The 20,095-nt window shown below is 45.2% G+C and overlaps 3 protein-coding genes across 5 annotated transcripts; 1 reads left to right on the top strand and 2 right to left on the bottom strand.

The window, feature by feature from the left end:
• Nucleotides 1-106: 106 nt before the first annotated feature.
• LOC126854715 (RNA-binding protein Rsf1) lies at nt 107-2,558 on the bottom strand. Its single transcript, XM_050601708.1, has 3 exons — nt 2,326-2,558; nt 1,026-1,620; nt 107-331 (listed from the first exon to the last, which is right to left on the bottom strand). Exons 2-3 carry the CDS (start codon nt 1,607-1,609, stop codon nt 304-306), a joined length of 612 nt encoding a protein of 203 aa, XP_050457665.1. The 5' UTR covers nt 1,610-1,620; nt 2,326-2,558; the 3' UTR covers nt 107-303.
• Nucleotides 2,559-3,753: 1,195 nt separating this feature from the next.
• LOC126853695 (sorting nexin-25) lies at nt 3,754-8,088 on the top strand. Of its 2 annotated transcripts, none has more exons than XM_050599692.1 (11): nt 3,754-4,388; nt 4,484-4,794; nt 4,866-5,035; nt 5,124-5,518; nt 5,594-6,017; nt 6,163-6,467; nt 6,552-6,809; nt 6,902-7,035; nt 7,100-7,339; nt 7,641-7,923; nt 7,996-8,088. In XM_050599692.1, the coding sequence occupies exons 1-11, from the start codon at nt 4,152-4,154 to the stop codon at nt 8,065-8,067; spliced, it is 2,829 nt and encodes a 942-aa protein (XP_050455649.1). In that variant the 5' UTR covers nt 3,754-4,151; the 3' UTR covers nt 8,068-8,088. The 2 variants fall into 2 exon arrangements, with proteins under 2 accessions (XP_050455649.1, XP_050455658.1); XM_050599701.1 differs by having other exon boundaries at nt 3,754-4,013.
• Nucleotides 8,089-9,668: 1,580 nt separating this feature from the next.
• LOC126854207 (uncharacterized) lies at nt 9,669-14,249 on the bottom strand. 2 transcript variants are annotated; one of them, XM_050600697.1, is made up of 9 exons: nt 13,571-14,249; nt 12,937-13,062; nt 12,522-12,676; nt 12,305-12,415; nt 12,175-12,235; nt 11,806-12,095; nt 11,559-11,687; nt 11,263-11,484; nt 9,669-11,142 (listed from the first exon to the last, which is right to left on the bottom strand). In XM_050600697.1, the coding sequence occupies exons 1-9, from the start codon at nt 13,693-13,695 to the stop codon at nt 10,052-10,054; spliced, it is 2,310 nt and encodes a 769-aa protein (XP_050456654.1). In that variant the 5' UTR covers nt 13,696-14,249; the 3' UTR covers nt 9,669-10,051. The 2 variants fall into 2 exon arrangements, with proteins under 2 accessions (XP_050456654.1, XP_050456643.1); XM_050600686.1 differs by having other exon boundaries at nt 11,559-11,690; nt 13,571-14,248.
• Nucleotides 14,250-20,095: the final 5,846 nt, after the last annotated feature.

Below are 20,095 nucleotides of genomic sequence, written 5' to 3' on the forward strand. Positions count from 1 at the left end.
TTCAAATATTAATCATTCGAATTAATTCTGCGATCTATATCTCATCGCATTTCTCACTTCGTGTAAGAGCGCTTTTCTTTAAGGAAACTCTCGGATCTGTTAATCATAGGAAGTATATCCCAACAGCGACCACAAGTTGTATAGAAATGGTACAATGCAGGGAAATTATTGCACAGCGCAAACTGCAATGGTAGTTCTTGTCTATATACAGATCGCTGTGTGTAGATTGGACAGAAATGAAGTCGTCGAGGCGGGTGGCTGATCGGCCCGCAGTTCAGATTGGCAAGATGCAGCGTAGTTCTTTTATGTGCATTCACGTAGATGACGATGACTGTGAACATGGAAATGCAAAATAGGATGTCACATTACTTTTGCTCCCTTTTAACTCTCTAAGATGAGAGCCAATAGTAGCTTTATATTTTTGTGCATGCAATTAATGAAATTTATTTAAGAATAGCAATGGGCATTCATGCACTTAAAACTTTTTTTTTAATAATTTGTAGAATTTTTCTGTAATTTATTTAATTCTTTGATATGATTCATAATATGCTTAAAGCAAATATTTGCAATATTTTATATCATATATGGAATTGCATTTCGATTGATTACTGTAAATTATTTCATTCAGTTTTTCTTCTTGAGCTAAATAAATATTTGCATATTTAATCAAATTTTTGTTGTCTTGTGATACATTTCCATGTAAACAGATTGTGTATTTTTCTGTTTATTCATAATTATTAATATTTCTAAACCGCTCCTCATAAAGATTTCATATCTTCAAAACATTCTCTTTTCTGAAGATCTTATAAATGATACGAATTTTTTAAATGTAAAAATACAAATATATTTTTTCAGATCGTATTTACCCACAAATATAAGTGGCACTATGTATATGATACATTGTAAGAAACCTTTTAAGGATACTATAATCTACATTGTACTCAAATATCATTATAATTAAACTAATAATATCGTTAATCTGTGAGATTAAAATCAATTTAGATGATATATGGGTATCGTAATACCTGCCACGGCCAGCGGGAGAGCGGCTTCGATACCTTGCTGTACTTGTATCCTTTCCGGTGTAGTAGTCGGCACCAGTGTCCCCGCTACTACCACCATAGACATCTTGTGTATATCCATCTCGCGTAACATACCCGCTGCTGCGATTGAACATATAATCTTCTCCATAACGGCCTCTGCCTCTATTTGTGCCACTCCTGCCTGCATAGTAACTGCCTCCATAATCTGTATAGGTATTGCCTCTATAACCCATGGTCGTACCACCTCGAGAACCAAATTCCCTACCGCCAACTCCCCGATTTCCTCTGAAACCACCTGCACCTCCGCCCCTCCCACCGCGACCTCTACCCCGTGAAATCTCCACTCTTAATTTTGCACCCATAATTTCCATGCCGTTCATATTGCAGCACGCTAATTCAGCCTCATTCATATTGAAAAACTCAATAAAGGCAAAGCCTGGTGGATTGAAGGCTACCCACACCTTGTTCAACTTGCCATACTTTTCAAATTCCATTTGCAGATCTTCCTTTTTGATGCTCTCGTTCAATCCACCCACATAAACGCGTGTATATCCTTCTGGTGTCATCTCGTTCTTCCCTAAAGAATAAAACAATTTTATTCATGTAATAATTATAATATATTTTACATATATTTTAAAAATATTTTTTGAATAATTTTTAAAATTGATTTTTGAAATTACTCAACTAATAAATAATTTCAATTAAAAAATATACATTAATTAATTATAAATGTTAATTATAATTTTTATAATAATTAATATTATTATAGATATTATTACAGAATATATATATAGATAAATCTTAAGATATATATAAATAAATATTTTATTTGCTTATTTTTATGCACAACAAAATCTATTTTAAGCAATTTTCCATTTATAGAAGTAAATACTTAACATTTAAGACAGAGAGAGAACAGATACCATACTTGCAAATTATTTATTCACAGCTAAGGCAGGTAAGTAAAACAAACGCGTTTTGTAATTCTGTAAGCTCAAATGTAAATTGTACGATCTTGATAAAGATATACGACAAAATATAGACGGTCACAACAACGCTCTACGATAATATTTTCCTCTGCGTATATATAAAGCAACATATAAATATAGTATTCTCGCGAGGAAGACACTCCGTATGGTGATTTTGGTATTGTTAAAATCGGTTTGCGGCACAGCAAGAAAAATAGAAAGTATACAGAGGCAAAATTATCAATAAACAAAGATAAACATAGCTTATGCGCTAATGACATATTCGAGAATGATTTTATCGCCACGGTACTCACTCGTTCTTGCTTATCGCAGATTTTCTCACAATTTGTCACCAATCGTTGTAATCGCTATCGATGCCACAAAGCAAACACAGAAAAGAAAAAAATGCTTTGCAATACGATTTAGTCAGAAGAATCTACACACTGCCGCGCAATCAATAGGAGCGAATCTACCGGGGTTCACAGCGCACAGAAATTCGGCTGTATTCGTGTCTCCAACCCAGACGCCAAAAGTTCTCGCCATACGCCATGTGTAACATGCTGATAAGAATTAATAGAACGGAAACTCTAGTAGAAACAATCTTATGGCGTTTTCGAATGAATAGGTTAATCCAACTCGGATCAATTAATCACTATATTTTACTATGTATTCAAGTCTTTTATTGGCAGAGTCCAGAGTCAATATAATGACATTATTAATCTACGGAATAGCAAATGATTTGGCAATTTTGCGCATGCGTGATTTTGTAAGGCCAATGAGTTTCTGCAAATCCCTACTCTCGGTTTCAACGCATGCGCACAACTCACAATTATTCTATTTTAGAAAGAGACACGAATATCGTCTGCACCGTAATGTTGGTGCACATTCTTGCGCTCTTTTAACAATGGCCTTGTTTATACCGATAAACTTTAAAGGTGCGAATTTATGAGACGTTCGTTTCAGCGTTGCATGTGGTTACGTGACTTGAACTTGACGCTAGCCATGCGAGCGTTAGGAAAAAAGGAGTTGGATTTTCTCAACTTCAGTGTCAAGCATCAAGCCGTACTGATTGATCAGTATTGACGCTATAAATTCAATGCTAAACTCTTTTCATGTTTTTTACAATATACCGTTATATTTAATGACGTGACCTACTTTGACGCTAAAAATGAGCATCGAGCATCAGCGTGAAAAGGCACCTTAATACGTATTAAGTATATACTGACCAATCATAGCCATTTCTATAAAGAATAGAATGGTTGTGATTGGTCAGTATAATATTTAATCGTATTAAAGTATAAACTAGGTATAAACTATCGGTATAAACTAGGCTAATGACTACATTTACACGTCATCCCTAATCGAGTTTAATAATCTACTAGTTCTAAGAGCTAATTTCATCACCTTCGGTTAGATTAACCGATGGCAGAGAAATGTGGCAATTGAAATGATAAGAATGCTTGGTTTTCATTCACCTCTATTTTCTGTTACCACCCTGCTGATTTTAACCGTCGGTTAACTTAACCGAAGGTGATGAAATTGGCCCTTAAATAAGGTAGTAAGTAGGCATTTAATTGAGTATATTTAATGGTGTGAGAGAGAATGAAAAGTTAGAAAAAAAGGGTAAATGAGAAAGAAATTTAGATGGCGTTACTAGTCTTACTTATTTCGCGCATGCGCACTCCGTTTTGGCCAACATAAAATCAGGAGAGTTGCGCTACTATATACTATGGCATAGGCTAGTCCGCGCGAGGAGGATCGACAGAGAGGTGGATATATTCTGTTCTCAACTGTGGCTCCGTGTCCAATGAACGAGGACTCAACTCGCCAACAATCGCCACCGGCAGTGGAAAGTGGAAGGGATATCGCACGCAAGCGCGAATCGCGTATATGTGCGCTACGCACAATTGAGATAGAAAAATATATCTTTCTTTGTCGATCCTCCTTGCACGCTCCTTGGCCTCTCCATTAGTATAAGCTCTCTATGGTGGTGGTGCTAGTGGTAAAAATGGCAAGGCACTCGGTGTTATTGTTTTGTATCATTAACATAGTGAGATTAAGGAGTATTATTGTCTTAAATATATCTTTACTGATATAAATATTATTGTCTTGACGTATTATCGTATTACTAAAGAGAAACATGGTCCCCCCTGTTATCGTCTTCTTTATTCCATTAGTCATTATAGGTTTGGGAATTGTTACTTGTTGGACTTGCGTCCCATATTGTTGTCTTTATGTTATATTAACTTGCTCCTGCCTGTTTGTCGGCCCGTTAATTATGATAATGATTAACATAGCCCTATCCCCTAAACACCAGACTGGTTCTAGTTCCCTTAGAACCATTACCGAGATGGATGCCTTCCATAATATGCTGATGGTATATATATGCTTTACAAATGACACATTGATAGTGTATCAATATAATGTCATTATTGTCGATGGTTCTTAATTGTTGGTTTTTTCTTTTTTCAGAAAGGATACGAGCCTAAATCAGCTACCAGCAAAAAACATATGCGTTATCCTGTGATTTTCACTCGTTTGGTGGATGGTGCTTTGCAGAATCTTCTAGATCTAGTCTTTCAGGATTTTGTTGGTTCTTGGTTAAATGATCTGGCCTTTGGTTCAGAACAACTGATAAATAATATGAAACAGGATATATGGGGTGCGATACAGAGCCTCCACGATCGTTTGTCACATGTTGATCATACTAAATTAGTTGTTTGCAATATAGTGAACAAGCTTACCTTTCATTTCGAAAAGATCAGGATAGCTCAAGCAGCTTCGTAAGCCTCTTTTCCTGGCATATTTAAGGAATAAGATAAGAAGAATAATTTTATTTATTTATTGTATTTAGATCAGAGGGAGAAGATCCTGTATTTATTTTGTCAGCACATTTGATGTCACCTGTTGCTGAATTGGAGTATTTAAGGAAGATTAGTGAACTTTATATCCTGTTTTTGTTACCACGCAGTTACTCTCTTTCTCCTGTCAAATTTCTTTTAAGGGAACTTCTCACATGCAAAGGTAATTTCATTATTATTCTTCTATTTCTAAAAAAATCAAATTTGACTTATTATATGTATAGTCATTAATTTTTTTTTCTATATTTTAGTCTTGAAACCGGCGATAGATTTAATCACGGATCCCGATTACATCAATCAAAAGATCTTGGCGTATATTGATCAACAACAACTCGCCGAAGCGATGCACAGAAAAACATACGAATATGCGGAATCCTTCGAGGACTTCATTCGTATGATTAAGAGCACTAAGGATTTAGAAGTTCTCAAACATATTAGGTATAACATTGTTACCGAGATTATGCAAGCCACCACGATACAGAATATTAAACGAGCTCAAGGCTTGGATCCTGAAAATAATACGCTCGGAAATTGCGATACTATTCGAGCGAGAAAACTTAAGAGATACATCAGCCAATTGACGTATGCCAAGAATACGTGCGAGTGTCACATGGAAACGTTGGGATGGGATGGATATCCTCATCAGGTTTCGCATAGAAATATATAACTCACGCGAATTGGATTTAACGTCAATTATACATTTCGTAATGATATTTTTTAGGATACGGAGATTTGTGATGCCGCGGAGATTACGGAAGGCAGGATAATTCCGCTGCAAGCGATCCTGGATAATGTGACTGGCCGACGATATTTGTCTCAATTTCTAGAACAGGTCGCCAGTCAAGGATTAATCGGTTACTGGGCGGCGGTGCAGGAATTACGCACTGCGGATCGATCCAATTGGCATCAATTGGGAGCTGAGATTTTTTATACTTACATCAGATCACCCACCGCCGAGATTAAAGTTGATAAAAATGTCCGAAAGCGAATGGAGGCCTTTCTGTTGGGCGATACAGGACCTAGTATTTTTTACGATGTTCAAGATAGCGTCGTCAAGACGCTCCAAGACAAATATTATCCATCATTTCTCGTTAGCGAGCAATATAAAAATATGCAAGAAGCGTTACTCAATGAAAGAGCAGAGGGTCAGTAATATATATAAAATACAAGAGAATTTTAAATTTAATCTAGATAAAAATTATGATGTAATTATTTTAATGTGACAGTACCAGCTAGAAAATTAGCTTTGTAACAAGTAATATATTCATAAACTTTTACGACAATCGTCAGGTTTAGCTGAAGATCATGGGATCGTTGATGGTACATTATCAGAATCTTCAACTTTGCTCGTTGGCGAACGATCGAACTACGCTCGCAGCAAACTGGATCAATTGCAGGAAAAATTGAACAACAAAATGCAAGCTCTGCAAGCGCTTAAATCCTCTCTCAAGCCCGAGAGCAAAGTACTAAGTATATTGGCGAAAGAGGTCGAATGGTTGCAAGGCGAAAAACGACAATTGGAAGCGCATTTAAATCATACGGAAATGTGGGCCGAACATTTAGGTCATTGGAGAGCTGATGTGCAAAATGCAGAAGTATGTATGTATGTATATGTGTAATTTTGTATAAAAATTTTAATTTGTATATATTCATACATAATAGTTTTATGTCTTGAGTAGATGCCTGATAATGGGGATCCTCCACAATTTGTATTGGTTGTCCACATGGCAGAAGATGAAGACAATGACGAGAGTATATCCAGTGGATGGGTGGTGTTGAGGAAATTGCAAGACTTTCAAGATCTTCATAGAAAATTACGTCAGTTATGTTCTGATGTTAAAAATCTGGACTTACCGTCGCAGCCTCTAAAGTTTTTCGGGAAATCTGATAAAAGTACCCTTGACAAAGCTAAAATACAGATACAAAAATATTTAAATGTATGTCTCAATCCAACATACGTTCTTTTTATTTATGAATTTAAACTGTTATAAACACACTAATACTATTCATCATTTATTAATTTTTGCAGTTTGTCTTGGAGGATGAAAGACTTAATCAAAGCGAAGCATTATATGCCTTTCTTAGTCCAAGTTCTGAGCACCTTAAAGCCGTGGCACCATCTCCCAAGAAATCTCGTTTTTCTTTATCTACATTATTCAAAACGTATGCGTTGCTAATTTTGTTATATAATCATTGATCTGTTTGTTGACTTTATAAATTTCCACAGATCTATTGGTAGTAACGAGTTACGCGATAAAGAAGACGAAGAAGATTATTCGTTGTTATTGGACGATAGTGAGACAGGCCGTACCGGCACGGATAGCTATCTAAATGCTAGCAAGGATGCGATCGCCGAGCCATTGTACACGCTTTTAGGAGAAGTTTTTGATTTGCGAGGAGTATTTCGTTGGCTCAGACGGTCCCTTATCACTTTCGTACAAATTACTTATGGACGCACCATAAATAGGTGAAGTATAAAAAAAAATTGTTTATTTGTTTACATATTAAATAAAATGTACATCTCACATGTACACAGATAAAAAATAATACTTGGAATATTTTGAGAGAGAGAGAGAGATACCTTATTTTTTTAAATATTTTAGAGAGATAGGGGGGAGAGGTGAGGAGGGAGGGGGATGAGAGGGAAAGAGGGGGAGAGAGAGAGAGAGAGAGAGAGATACAGTTCTGATTATTTAATATTTTGTACTCGAATTATAAAACATAGAAATATTAATCATAAAGTATATTATGTCATTTGATTTTTATAGACAAATTAGAGATATTGTCGCTTGGGTGTTTTCCGAGCCGATGCTTCATTACTACATACAATTGTTTATAAAATCGTGGTGGCCGAATGGTCAACTTGTGTCCGAGACGGTTCTTCGTACTGACGAGGAGAAGTTAAAAACGCGAGGCGAGGCACGTAGGCAATTTCTCAATAACGTACCTGAAGTATTGACTAATCTAGTAGGAGCGCAGAGTGCTCAACGCGGCGCGACTAAAGTTTTCGATTCCCTACAGAATGTAAATCTGAATAAACAGTTATTTTATGTAAGTTCAATTCTTTCATATTATTCTTAAATGTGTATGAGTCTCATTTTTTATCCTGAATATTTTTTACAGGATATATTTGAAGTATTAATGTACGAAGTATTTCCAGAATTGCAACACAAACAATGTTCTTTAACAAAATAAATCCTCAATATGACATATGAATATGTAATCCCATTTCATTCTCCTTTTAAAAAGAATTTTATAACAGGATGTGTCTAAATCTTGGAAAAAAAATCCCCTGAAAATTTCCTGATTTTTCAGATACTTTCGTTCAAAATTTCAGATAAGAGGAATATTTTAAAGATTTTTAGGTGCAATTTCTTCTAAAGTAAGTTTTTCTCATTGTGTGTTTTCTAGTGCTTTTCGTTCAGTCGAAAAAAAAATACAAAGCCACTTCAATGTTTTTTGTAGGGAGTAGACATCCTGTATAATTCCCAGATGCAATAAAACTGTACATTCATAAATTAGATAATGATTACGAGTACTAGTTAAACATTGAGAAAGATGTGTATGTGCATGCATACGATTCTGTATTTCTAAATATAAATATTCTATTTATTTGTACTGTGTAATAAAAATATCGCTAAATTCTCAGTAACGTTTCGATCAAATGATTATAAACAATATCGAGAAAAAAAATATTTCGATAGTTATAGGAACGAACGAAGTAGTATATATAGAAAATGTTGATTATATATTCAAAAGGATGAATTGACTACCTGATGGTAATATATATTTCTTTCTCTCTTTCTGCATAACTCTTTTTTAGTGTACTTTTTTTAAATACAAATCATCAATCAATCTAAAAACGTTAAAATATAAGAAAATGTAAATACATTTATAAACAATGCTTAGAATAAAATATAATAAATATATAGCTTACCTGTATGCGTTTCATATTTTCAGCAAAATAGACTTTTTATAACAATTTATAAATATTTACAGTTATCTAAATATTTACATGTATCTATGATCTGAGAAAAGTCTTATATTTTACCAATCTGTGCTATCACACAGAGCTCACTGGAGCTGGTATAAAAAGTGATTATTTCAATGTATTTCGCAACAAATTTCATGTTTTCTCGGTTTTGGTGTCATAATTCGATGTGACTTTGATGAGAGACCATTCAAAAAAACATTCAAAAGAATGCAATATATTTCGAGAAATATTGATTTATTTGATTGGTAATAAATTGGTAATAATATAGTAATAATATGGTACTGGCAGATAAATTTAATATATTATAAATATTTTTGCAATAAATATTTCTCTATTTGCAAATACGAAATTGTATATATACACATATATTTTATACGTATTTAGGAAAAAGTATAAATAAAATTTACGATGTAGCGTGTTTTTCTGAAAAAATGATAAGACTAACAATAAGTCTAAAAATTCATTTGTTTTTTTCAGCAAATAAAAATTAATATATGCTGCATTTGTTATTTGCCATTGTTTAATTGGTAGAATTTATTTGTTAAGAATGGTTAATTTGGTGTAAATATTGTCATTTCAATAATTTTCTTTGGCACTTTTGTTATGTTTAAATAATCTTTATTATTATTATTATTAATGTATTTTCTTAAAATTTTAGATATTTTTATTCCTCTTAAAACTATTTTTTTTTTTTTTTTTAAATATATTTTTGTCCTTTCTTTATTATTAAAGATAGATAAGAATCATTTTTTTTCTTTTAAAGCTTTGTATAAACAACATTTCAAAATGTAATAATACACAATTTCACATAAAAAAGATTTATTTTTACTTGTTTATCAATTATTTTTTAAATTGTAGTTCCCTAGTGACGTTAGTTACTTAGTTCCTAAAGTTACTGATTTCAGGAATGTATCAGATTAAATATATAATACAATTTAACTTTTTTTTTATTCATAAACTTATTCTCACTGTCTGTCTCTATCAGTCTTATCCTCATTATCTTATTGCTATCGATGTAACTTGATGCACGTTGCTTTTATGCATTAGAAGTTATTGGATTGCAATATACGAGGTTAAATTTTTTTTTTTTTTTTTTCAAATTCCAAACGAGTTTGAGATGTGTAGAAGACACTAAATAAGTCGATAACAACGCACACTTTGTGAATGTTGAACAAAATCAGAATGTTAGACCTGGATGTATTGTCCATCATCAATATCTCCTCCATTGTTGATTCGTTCCAAGGAAAGATTCAGATCTATCTTTTTGTAATGGACACTCATGTTCTTATCCTTTATTTGTTCATAACCGTCCGCATTTGCATCCGACAGAAAGTTATTTACCTGTTCATAAGGCGGTTCCTCATTTTGTGTGACATTCATGTATCTTACACTCTCGTAATTTGGATCGTCATGACACACGGACTCATAATTCGGGTCAGTATCACTATCACCCGGCTGACAGACGGACGCATAATTCGGTTCAATTGTATGATGCGACATGCTTTCGTAATTTGGCTCCGAGTCAGTATCCTGATCTAACTCTAACTCGTCTCGCCGTCGCAAACGCACCTTCTCATAGCCAGGATCCTCACTACTGGCGTTGCTTACTTGTCTGTGCTTAAACGATATCGAATATGTGTCCGTGCTGTTTCTCGTCAATATCGAAGTGCTTTGAAAATCGATTTCTCGCGAGCATTGTGGACGCAACATATAATTTAAATCGGACGATGTCGTATCGCCTCTCGCGATAGAGTTTCTCTTGCTATTGTTAGAATTAACGATCTCGTATTCATGATCAATGTTTAAATGAGCCGTATCCATATCGATTTTAGGTAATCTCAAAATGTTATTGTCATTTTCAACATTAAAGTTGCACGTGTTATTACTTGTAACAGAATAATACGCGAGGTCAGGTTCCTTTTTTTGTATTTCCACGGACTCATGGCTGCACCATGATGCTCGGCTGACCTCAAGACTCAATTTTCTGCAAGTATTTGCTTCGGAATGTAGAACGTTATTAGAGTTCAAATGAGTATCGTTTTGCTGCTCTTCTATCTCCTTTTTTTTCTTCATCACTTTTGCGTACATGTCTTCGAGCGACTTACCCACTGACAGCGAAGATCTCGATTTGTCATCGCTTTTATTTTTTTTATCAACGATCGCGTATCCCTCTGTAGTTGCTTCAGGCGGTGGTGGTAGAGGAGAATTTGCTTGACGTTTCTCGGGTTTGGGAGATCCAGGATTAATAATAGAGCTATTGGCACTCGACGATGATGCTGCAAAAGGGAAAAATGTTTGTATATATTTATTACTCGCTAACACAGAAATAAAGTAACTATATTTTATTATTCGATAATTGATACTCGAAACTAATAATTATTACGAGCCTTTGCTACCTTGCCTGGAATGAGCATGTGCAACATAACGTAAACTATCGACACTTGGCGGTTGTGGTGCAGGATATGTCTCTTCTGTACGCAAAAAAGGTTGACAAGATATTGTTTGCTCGTGTAGTGCATGTCTTTCGACTTCTGACATCATTGGTTGAATTTGCGCATATGTTTCACTGCCACTAGTATAGACTTTATCTTGCTCATCTATCGCGGCATACATTTCATCTATGGGATAGTTATATCGCGAGAGCTTTTTATGCATTACATCATGATATATCGCAATTCTAAAATTTATTTACCTGAATCATCAGAAACAGTGGTATAGTGAGAATCAATGATTGGTCGAGTGGATTGATTTTGTCTGTAAGTTGCTTTAGTCTGCGCAATTATATTAGCTAACGGTTCCCTTACGCTTATGCTTGTGTACCCTTCTATATATATATATGTATATATATATATATATATATATATATATATATATAAAATCAGTAATTATTGATTATTAAAAAATAAAATTGCGAAGAAAGAAAAAGATAAGCAATTTACTTGAATCTTGGGAGTCTCCACTGAAGTGCTGTTGCAGGCTATTATGTTGGGTCTGTGACGAGTGTGGCAGTAACATTAAAAGAGGCGGTGTCATATAAGGTAAGTCTTGATTAGCCTGTATACTACCAGAGATAGCATTAGCGGCTTGAATGTCGGAGTGCAATTCAGAATGAAGAAGCGAGTTATGCGAGGATGATCGACGAGTTCGCGGCGGCGCAATCGGATTTCCGCCCAAATGACTCGTGGATGTTGATGGATTTTCAATATTTGTGATTTGATTAACATTATTTCTACAAAATTAAAATAAATTTAATTAAAAAATGTGTACTTTGTAAAAAATAAAGTACAAATATTGTAAATGGGTAATACCTATTTACTTGATTAACTTCAGTCTTCTGAAAGTTTTGAAGTTGGGCATAAGGATGTTCAACTAAAATAAATATCAGAATGTTATTAACCAATTAAACAAACACAAGAAAAAATTTAATAATTTACTTACTATTATCAGAGATAGGAGATGCAAATCTTGCATATTGATGGGACGTATCTTGTATCAAAGAATTTTGCTGAACAATTTCTGGTGTTTCCTTTTCAGATATCTGTTCTTGTACTAAAATATTGGAGTGAAAAAAAAAAAATTATTAGTTTCATAATATTAATTTAATAATATTAATTACATTATTTTTCTCGTCTTACTAATCTAAAGGCAATATTACCCGCATCTTGGACCGTAGCATATAATTCCGAATGGTCTCCCATAGTTTCGGTAGTCTCATAAATATCTTGCGGTATAGAACCTGTCATATCATCATGTTCTTTGTTTTTATCTTTTGGAATATCTGGAAGACTTCTATTGGCACCTGTCGTAGTTCTAAATAAAATAATGTATTTAATAAAAATAAGAATACGCATATACATACGCACAAAATATATCATAAAAATAAAATCTTAAAATATCTTAGAAGTTCATTATATATTTGCAAGACAATACAGTATTAATCGACAAGACAAAATCATTGTAAGAAATATTTAATTTTCTTTTTATCACAATAGAAAATTAGAAAGTAAACTAATTAAAAATTTATTTCCCAGAAAACTATAATTATTTTTAAGACAAAAACCTTTTCCCACCTTTTTCCACCATCGTTGACATCTTGGGTAATAATTTGCGATACATCCAATGTTGGAATTCTATCGAAATCATCCGTTTCAGAATTATTCAGCGTTACCATTCCAGCGAGTCCCAGAAATTCATTCCTATTATAATACGATTGTAGTTGTATAATAAATGTCAAATTATGAACCGATTGTACTATACGTACATACATACACATACACATACATAAATGCATACGTAAGATTCATTTATAAAAGATTTAATATTTATAAAAAAACTAAGATTTATAAAAAATGATTTAAAATTATGGATATACAACGTACTGAAAAATCTGACTCTATTAATTATCATTAACAGAGATAATTTTAATATATGCACTCTGTTAAAAAAAAAAAAAATGTTTCATTAACAAGAAGTATCTCATGTTTTCACGTATCATCATGTTCAATTATTATCGATAAAAATGTAGAATTATATAATTATTTATAACTTATATTATAAGCCACGCTGTCAGAAATTAAGTCTAACAAAGATGCAACATAACGGAAGTCATCGCAAAATGAATTGAATTTTCTAGCATACCGCTAACATTTTATTATCTAGGAATATATATAAGTCAAGTCAACGATAAAACTCTAGTATATTCACTTATTTTCATTCCGTCGACAGCTGCAGATACAAGCGGCAATCAAGCCAAGGAATGACAAAAGGGCACCGACCGATACAACCCAATAACACCAAGCATCCTTCTCCTCGAAAAAAGAGTATATCATATTATAGGCTTCTCGTCGATCGTATTTTCGTATCCTGAAATACCCGAAATCGAGAATGCTGTCAGTCCATTGCGCGTGAGGTAACCTTAACGCGACGTAGAACACACCCAGCGCTGAAGCGCTGTTAGTACCCACACTCTATCTATTACATCGATTTGATTTAATTTACCTACATTTGTCGCTCGCATGACCGATGCGAAGAATGTATTTTTCACTCGCACTTCGAGGACTTTGTAAAAGTTTTTTTCTTTAAATTTTTATAAGAAAGCATAGTACGGAACAATTAAAAAGAATATATTCACAAACGAATTAAGCTCATTACGAGTTGTTTGGAACGCAGTTCCACACTCATTATATGATTTTATCGATGCATGTATCTCGCTCAGTCCTTTTGGATTAATCGTAACGATACGTGTGAATAATTTTCTCGTTTTATTTCGTTTACATTATTATTTTTGCTATCGTTTTCATAGATTTATATATAATACAGTCCGCGTTCCGATTAGTTCCGATATTCACTGTCAGTACTGAAAATATATAGTATACGTTAAGGTTACATAAAGGAAGGTTAAGTCACATATCGAAACTATTAGCGTTTTTAGGGATGAACGATGTTTTTCGATTAATCGGAATTACCAACATTTAGATTCAAATAATCGATTATATTTTTGGTTTTTTTTTTTTGTTAGGTTTTTATAAAATTTAGAAATATTATAATTTATAATATATAAAATTACTAAGTTTATGAATGTTATTAAAGGTAGAGGTGTTGTTAAATAAATATTGAACAATAAATATAAGGATGTTATTAAATTTGAGGATGTTAGTAAATTTATGAATGTTGTGATATATATAGGGATGTTCCGGAATATAGGAAAGCTAATAAATTTAGTGAAATATTAAATTTAGGGAAGTTCTAACGTATAGGAATGTTATTAAGTGTAGAGAAGTTAATGTAAGGATATTATTTAATTTGGAGTCAATTTTATAATTCTTAATTTTTATTAATTTTTTTTTTTTTTTTTTTTTAAGTTAAATAAATCGATGGTTAAAGTTAACAGAGTGATAACAGAATATAGAGGCGAATGAAAGTTAAAAACTTTTATCACTTCAGTCGTTATGTTATTATTGCTTCATTTTATTTGAGGCAGAGAAAAACGAGGCCTGAAGAAGCCAGGCTAGTGTCTAGGCTAGTGCCAGGCCAGGTTAGCCAGGCCAGGCTGCGGCCAGGGCTAGGTTGTGCCAGGGTCACAGGCCAGGCCAGGCCAGGCCAGGCTAGGCCAGGCCAGGCCAGGGCCAGGCTAGGGCCAGGGTCGCAGGGCTAGGCACAGGGCTAGGCCAGGTTGGGGTTAGGGCCAGGGTTAGGCCAGGTCAGGCCAGGTCAGGTCAGTTGGGCCAGGCCAGGCCAGGCCAGGGCCAGGCCAGGGGCCAGGCCGGTGGCCAGGCCAGGCCAGGTCTGTCAGGCCAGGCCAGGTCAGGCCAGGCCAGGCCAGGCCAGGCTTCAGTAACAGGCCAGGCTCAGGCCTGAGGCCAGGCCAGGCCAGTCAGGCCAGGCCAGGCCAGGCCAGGCCAGGCCAGGGCCAGGCCAGGCCAGGCCAGGCCAGGCCAGGCCAGGCCAGGCCAGGGCCAGTGCTTCAGGCCAGGCCAGGCCAGGCCAGGCCAGTGCCAGGCCAGGCCAGGCCAGGCCAGGCCAGGCCAGGCCAGGCCAGGCCAGGCCAGGCCAGGCCAGGCCAGGCCAGGCCAGGCCAGGCCAGGCCAGGCCAGGCCAGGCCAGGCCAGGCCAGGCCAGGCCAGGCCAGGCCAGGCCAGGCCAGGCCAGGCCAGGCCAGGCCAGGCCAGGCCAGGCCAGGCCAGGCCAGGCCAGGCCAGGCCAGGCCAGGCCAGGCCAGGCCAGGCCAGGCCAGGCCAGGCCAGGCCAGGCCAGGCCAGGCCAGGCCAGGCCAGGCCAGGCCAGGCCAGGCCAGGCCAGGCCAGGCCAGGCCAGGCCAGGCCAGGCCAGGCCAGGCCAGGCCAGGCCAGGCCAGGCCAGGCCAGGCCAGGCCAGGCCAGGCCAGGCCAGGCCAGGCCAGGCCAGGCCAGGCCAGGCCAGGCCAGGCCAGGCCAGGCCAGGCCAGGCCAGGCCAGGCCAGGCCAGGCCAGGCCAGGCCAGGCCAGGCCAGGCCAGGCCAGGCCAGGCCAGGCCAGGCCAGGCCAGGCCAGGCCAGGCCAGGCCAGGCCAGGCCAGGCCAGGCCAGGCCAGGCCAGGCCAGGCCAGGCCAGGCCAGGCCAGGCCAGGCCAGGCCAGGCCAGGCCAGGCCAGGCCAGGCCAGGCCAGGCCAGGCCAGGCCAGGCCAGGCCAGGCCAGGCCAGGCCAGGCCAGGCCAGGCCAGGCCAGGCCAGGCCAGGCCAGGCCAGGCCAGGCCAGGCCAGGCCAGGCCAGGCCAGGCCAGGCCAGGCCAGGCCAGGCCAGGCCAGGCCAGGCCAGGCCAGGCCAGGCCAGGCCAGGCCAGGCCAGGCCAGGCCAGGCCAGGCCAGGCCAGGCCAGGCCAGGCCAGGCCAGGCCAGGCCAGGCCAGGCCAGGCCAGGCCAGGCCAGGCCAGGCCAGGCCAGGCCAGGCCAGGCCAGGCCAGGCCAGGCCAGGCCAGGCCAGGCCAGGCCAGGCCAGGCCAGGCCAGGCCAGGCCAGGCCAGGCCAGGCCAGGCCAGGCCAGGCCAGGCCAGGCCAGGCCAGGCCAGGCCAGGCCAGGCCAGGCCAGGCCAGGCCAGGCCAGGCCAGGCCAGGCCAGGCCAGGCCAGGCCAGGCCAGGCCAGGCCAGGCCAGGCCAGGCCAGGCCAGGCCAGGCCAGGCCAGGCCAGGCCAGGCCAGGCCAGGCCAGGCCAGGCCAGGCCAGGCCAGGCCAGGCCAGGCCAGGCCAGGCCAGGCCAGGCCAGGCCAGGCCAGGCCAGGCCAGGCCAGGCCAGGCCAGGCCAGGCCAGGCCAGGCCAGGCCAGGCCAGGCCAGGCCAGGCCAGGCCAGGCCAGGCCAGGCCAGGCCAGGCCAGGCCAGGCCAGGCCAGGCCAGGCCAGGCCAGGCCAGGCCAGGCCAGGCCAGGCCAGGCCAGGCCAGGCCAGGCCAGGCCAGGCCAGGCCAGGCCAGGCCAGGCCAGGCCAGGCCAGGCCAGGCCAGGCCAGGCCAGGCCAGGCCAGGCCAGGCCAGGCCAGGCCAGGCCAGGCCAGGCCAGGCCAGGCCAGGCCAGGCCAGGCCAGGCCAGGCCAGGCCAGGCCAGGCCAGGCCAGGCCAGGCCAGGCCAGGCCAGGCCAGGCCAGGCCAGGCCAGGCCAGGCCAGGCCAGGCCAGGCCAGGCCAGGCCAGGCCAGGCCAGGCCAGGCCAGGCCAGGCCAGGCCAGGCCAGGCCAGGCCAGGCCAGGCCAGGCCAGGCCAGGCCAGGCCAGGCCAGGCCAGGCCAGGCCAGGCCAGGCCAGGCCAGGCCAGGCCAGGCCAGGCCAGGCCAGGCCAGGCCAGGCCAGGCCAGGCCAGGCCAGGCCAGGCCAGGCCAGGCCAGGCCAGGCCAGGCCAGGCCAGGCCAGGCCAGGCCAGGCCAGGCCAGGCCAGGCCAGGCCAGGCCAGGCCAGGCCAGGCCAGGCCAGGCCAGGCCAGGCCAGGCCAGGCCAGGCCAGGCCAGGCCAGGCCAGGCCAGGCCAGGCCAGGCCAGGCCAGGCCAGGCCAGGCCAGGCCAGGCCAGGCCAGGCCAGGCCAGGCCAGGCCAGGCCAGGCCAGGCCAGGCCAGGCCAGGCCAGGCCAGGCCAGGCCAGGCCAGGCCAGGCCAGGCCAGGCCAGGCCAGGCCAGGCCAGGCCAGGCCAGGCCAGGCCAGGCCAGGCCAGGCCAGGCCAGGCCAGGCCAGGCCAGGCCAGGCCAGGCCAGGCCAGGCCAGGCCAGGCCAGGCCAGGCCAGGCCAGGCCAGGCCAGGCCAGGCCAGGCCAGGCCAGGCCAGGCCAGGCCAGGCCAGGCCAGGCCAGGCCAGGCCAGGCCAGGCCAGGCCAGGCCAGGCCAGGCCAGGCCAGGCCAGGCCAGGCCAGGCCAGGCCAGGCCAGGCCAGGCCAGGCCAGGCCAGGCCAGGCCAGGCCAGGCCAGGCCAGGCCAGGCCAGGCCAGGCCAGGCCAGGCCAGGCCAGGCCAGGCCAGGCCAGGCCAGGCCAGGCCAGGCCAGGCCAGGCCAGGCCAGGCCAGGCCAGGCCAGGCCAGGCCAGGCCAGGCCAGGCCAGGCCAGGCCAGGCCAGGCCAGGCCAGGCCAGGCCAGGCCAGGCCAGGCCAGGCCAGGCCAGGCCAGGCCAGGCCAGGCCAGGCCAGGCCAGGCCAGGCCAGGCCAGGCCAGGCCAGGCCAGGCCAGGCCAGGCCAGGCCAGGCCAGGCCAGGCCAGGCCAGGCCAGGCCAGGCCAGGCCAGGCCAGGCCAGGCCAGGCCAGGCCAGGCCAGGCCAGGCCAGGCCAGGCCAGGCCAGGCCAGGCCAGGCCAGGCCAGGCCAGGCCAGGCCAGGCCAGGCCAGGCCAGGCCAGGCCAGGCCAGGCCAGGCCAGGCCAGGCCAGGCCAGGCCAGGCCAGGCCAGGCCAGGCCAGGCCAGGCCAGGCCAGGCCAGGCCAGGCCAGGCCAGGCCAGGCCAGGCCAGGCCAGGCCAGGCCAGGCCAGGCTCAGGCCAGGCCAGGCCAGGCCAGGCCAGGCCAGGCCAGGCCAGGCCAGGCCAGGCCAGGCCAGGCCAGGCCAGGCCAGGCCAGGCCAGGCCAGGCCAGGCCAGGCCAGGCCAGGCCAGGCCAGGCCAGGCCAGGCCAGGCCAGGCCAGGCCAGGCCAGGCCAGGCCAGGCCAGGGCCAGGCCAGGCCAGGCCAGGCCAGGCCAGGCCAGGCCAGGCCAGGCCAGGCCAGGCCAGGCCAGGCCAGGCCAGGCCAGGCCAGGCCAGGCCAGGCCAGGCCAGGCCAGGCCAGGCCAGGCCAGGCCAGGCCAGGCCAGGCCAGGCCAGGCCAGGCCAGGCCAGGCCAGGCCAGGCCAGGCCAGGCCAGGCCAGGCCAGGCCAGGCCAGGCCAGGCCAGGCCAGGCCAGGCCAGGCCAGGCCAGGCCAGGCCAGGCCAGGCCAGGCCAGGCCAGGCCAGGCCAGGCCAGGCCAGGCCAGGCCAGGCCAGGCCAGGCCAGGCCAGGCCAGGCCAGGCCAGGCCAGGCCAGGCCAGGCCAGGCCAGGCCAGGCCAGGCCAGGCCAGGCCAGGCCAGGCCAGGCCAGGCCAGGCCAGGCCAGGCCAGGCCAGGCCAGGCCAGGCCAGGCCAGGCCAGGCCAGGCCAGGCCAGGCCAGGCCAGGCCAGGCCAGGCCAGGCCAGGCCAGGCCAGGCCAGGCCAGGCCAGGCCAGGCCAGGCCAGGCCAGGCCAGGCCAGGCCAGGCCAGGCCAGGCCAGGCCAGGCCAGGCCAGGCCAGGCCAGGCCAGGCCAGGCCAGGCCAGGCCAGGCCAGGCCAGGCCAGGCCAGGCCAGGCCAGGCCAGGCCAGGCCAGGCCAGGCCAGGCCAGGCCAGGCCAGGCCAGGCCAGGCCAGGCCAGGCCAGGCCAGGCCAGGCCAGGCCAGGCCAGGCCAGGCCAGGCCAGGCCAGGCCAGGCCAGGCCAGGCCAGGCCAGGCCAGGCCAGGCCAGGCCAGGCCAGGCCAGGCCAGGCCAGGCCAGGCCAGGCCAGGCCAGGCCAGGCCAGGCCAGGCCAGGCCAGGCCAGGCCAGGCCAGGCCAGGCCAGGCCAGGCCAGGCCAGGCCAGGCCAGGCCAGGCCAGGCCAGGCCAGGCCAGGCCAGGCCAGGCCAGGCCAGGCCAGGCCAGGCCAGGCCAGGCCAGGCCAGGCCAGGCCAGGCCAGGCCAGGCCAGGCCAGGCCAGGCCAGGCCAGGCCAGGCCAGGCCAGGCCAGGCCAGGCCAGGCCAGGCCAGGCCAGGCCAGGCCAGGCCAGGCCAGGCCAGGCCAGGCCAGGCCAGGCCAGGCCAGGCCAGGCCAGGCCAGGCCAGGCCAGGCCAGGCCAGGCCAGGCCAGGCCAGGCCAGGCCAGGCCAGGCCAGGCCAGGCCAGGCCAGGCCAGGCCAGGCCAGGCCAGGCCAGGCCAGGCCAGGCCAGGCCAGGCTCAGGCCAGGCCAGGCCAGGCCAGGCCAGGCCAGGCCAGGCCAGGCCAGGCCAGGCCAGGCCAGGCCAGGCCAGGCCAGGCCAGGCCAGGCCAGGCTCAGGCCAGGCCAGGCCAGGCCAGGCCAGGCCAGGCCAGGCCAGGCCAGGCCAGGCCAGGCCAGGCCAGGCCAGGCCAGGCCAGGCCAGGCCAGGCCAGGCCAGGCCAGGCCAGGCCAGCCAGGCCAGGCCAGGCCAGGCCAGGCCAGGCCAGGCCAGGCCAGGCCAGGCCAGGCCAGGCCAGGCCAGGCCAGGCCAGGCCAGGCCAGGCCAGGCC

Source organism: Cataglyphis hispanica, chromosome 1 (genome assembly GCF_021464435.1).
Source record: "Cataglyphis hispanica isolate Lineage 1 chromosome 1, ULB_Chis1_1.0, whole genome shotgun sequence".
NCBI lineage: Eukaryota > Metazoa > Arthropoda > Insecta > Hymenoptera > Formicidae > Cataglyphis > Cataglyphis hispanica.

Bases quoted from the DNA above. Each gene is read 5' to 3' on its own strand.
- LOC126854715 (XM_050601708.1), bottom strand. From the start codon at position 1,609: ATGACACCAGAAGGATATACACGCGTTTATGTGGGTGGATTGAACGAG. The intron at 332-1,025 runs GTATTACGATAC...CCATGTTCACAG, and splicing joins TCTCCCGCTGGCCGTGGCAG to TCATCGTCATCTACGTGAAT.
- LOC126853695 (XM_050599692.1), top strand. From the start codon at position 4,152: ATGGTCCCCCCTGTTATCGTCTTCTTTATTCCATTAGTCATTATAGGT. The intron at 4,389-4,483 runs GTATATATATGC...TTCTTTTTTCAG, and splicing joins CCTTCCATAATATGCTGATG to AAAGGATACGAGCCTAAATC. The intron at 6,468-6,551 runs GTATGTATGTAT...TGTCTTGAGTAG, and splicing joins CTGATGTGCAAAATGCAGAA to ATGCCTGATAATGGGGATCC.
- LOC126854207 (XM_050600686.1), bottom strand. From the start codon at position 13,695: ATGATATACTCTTTTTTCGAGGAGAAGGATGCTTGGTGTTATTGGGTT. The intron at 12,677-12,936 runs GTGGGAAAAGGT...TATTTTATTTAG, and splicing joins GTCAACGATGGTGGAAAAAG to AACTACGACAGGTGCCAATA. The intron at 11,143-11,262 runs GTAGCAAAGGCT...TCCCTTTTGCAG, and splicing joins ACATGCTCATTCCAGGCAAG to CATCATCGTCGAGTGCCAAT.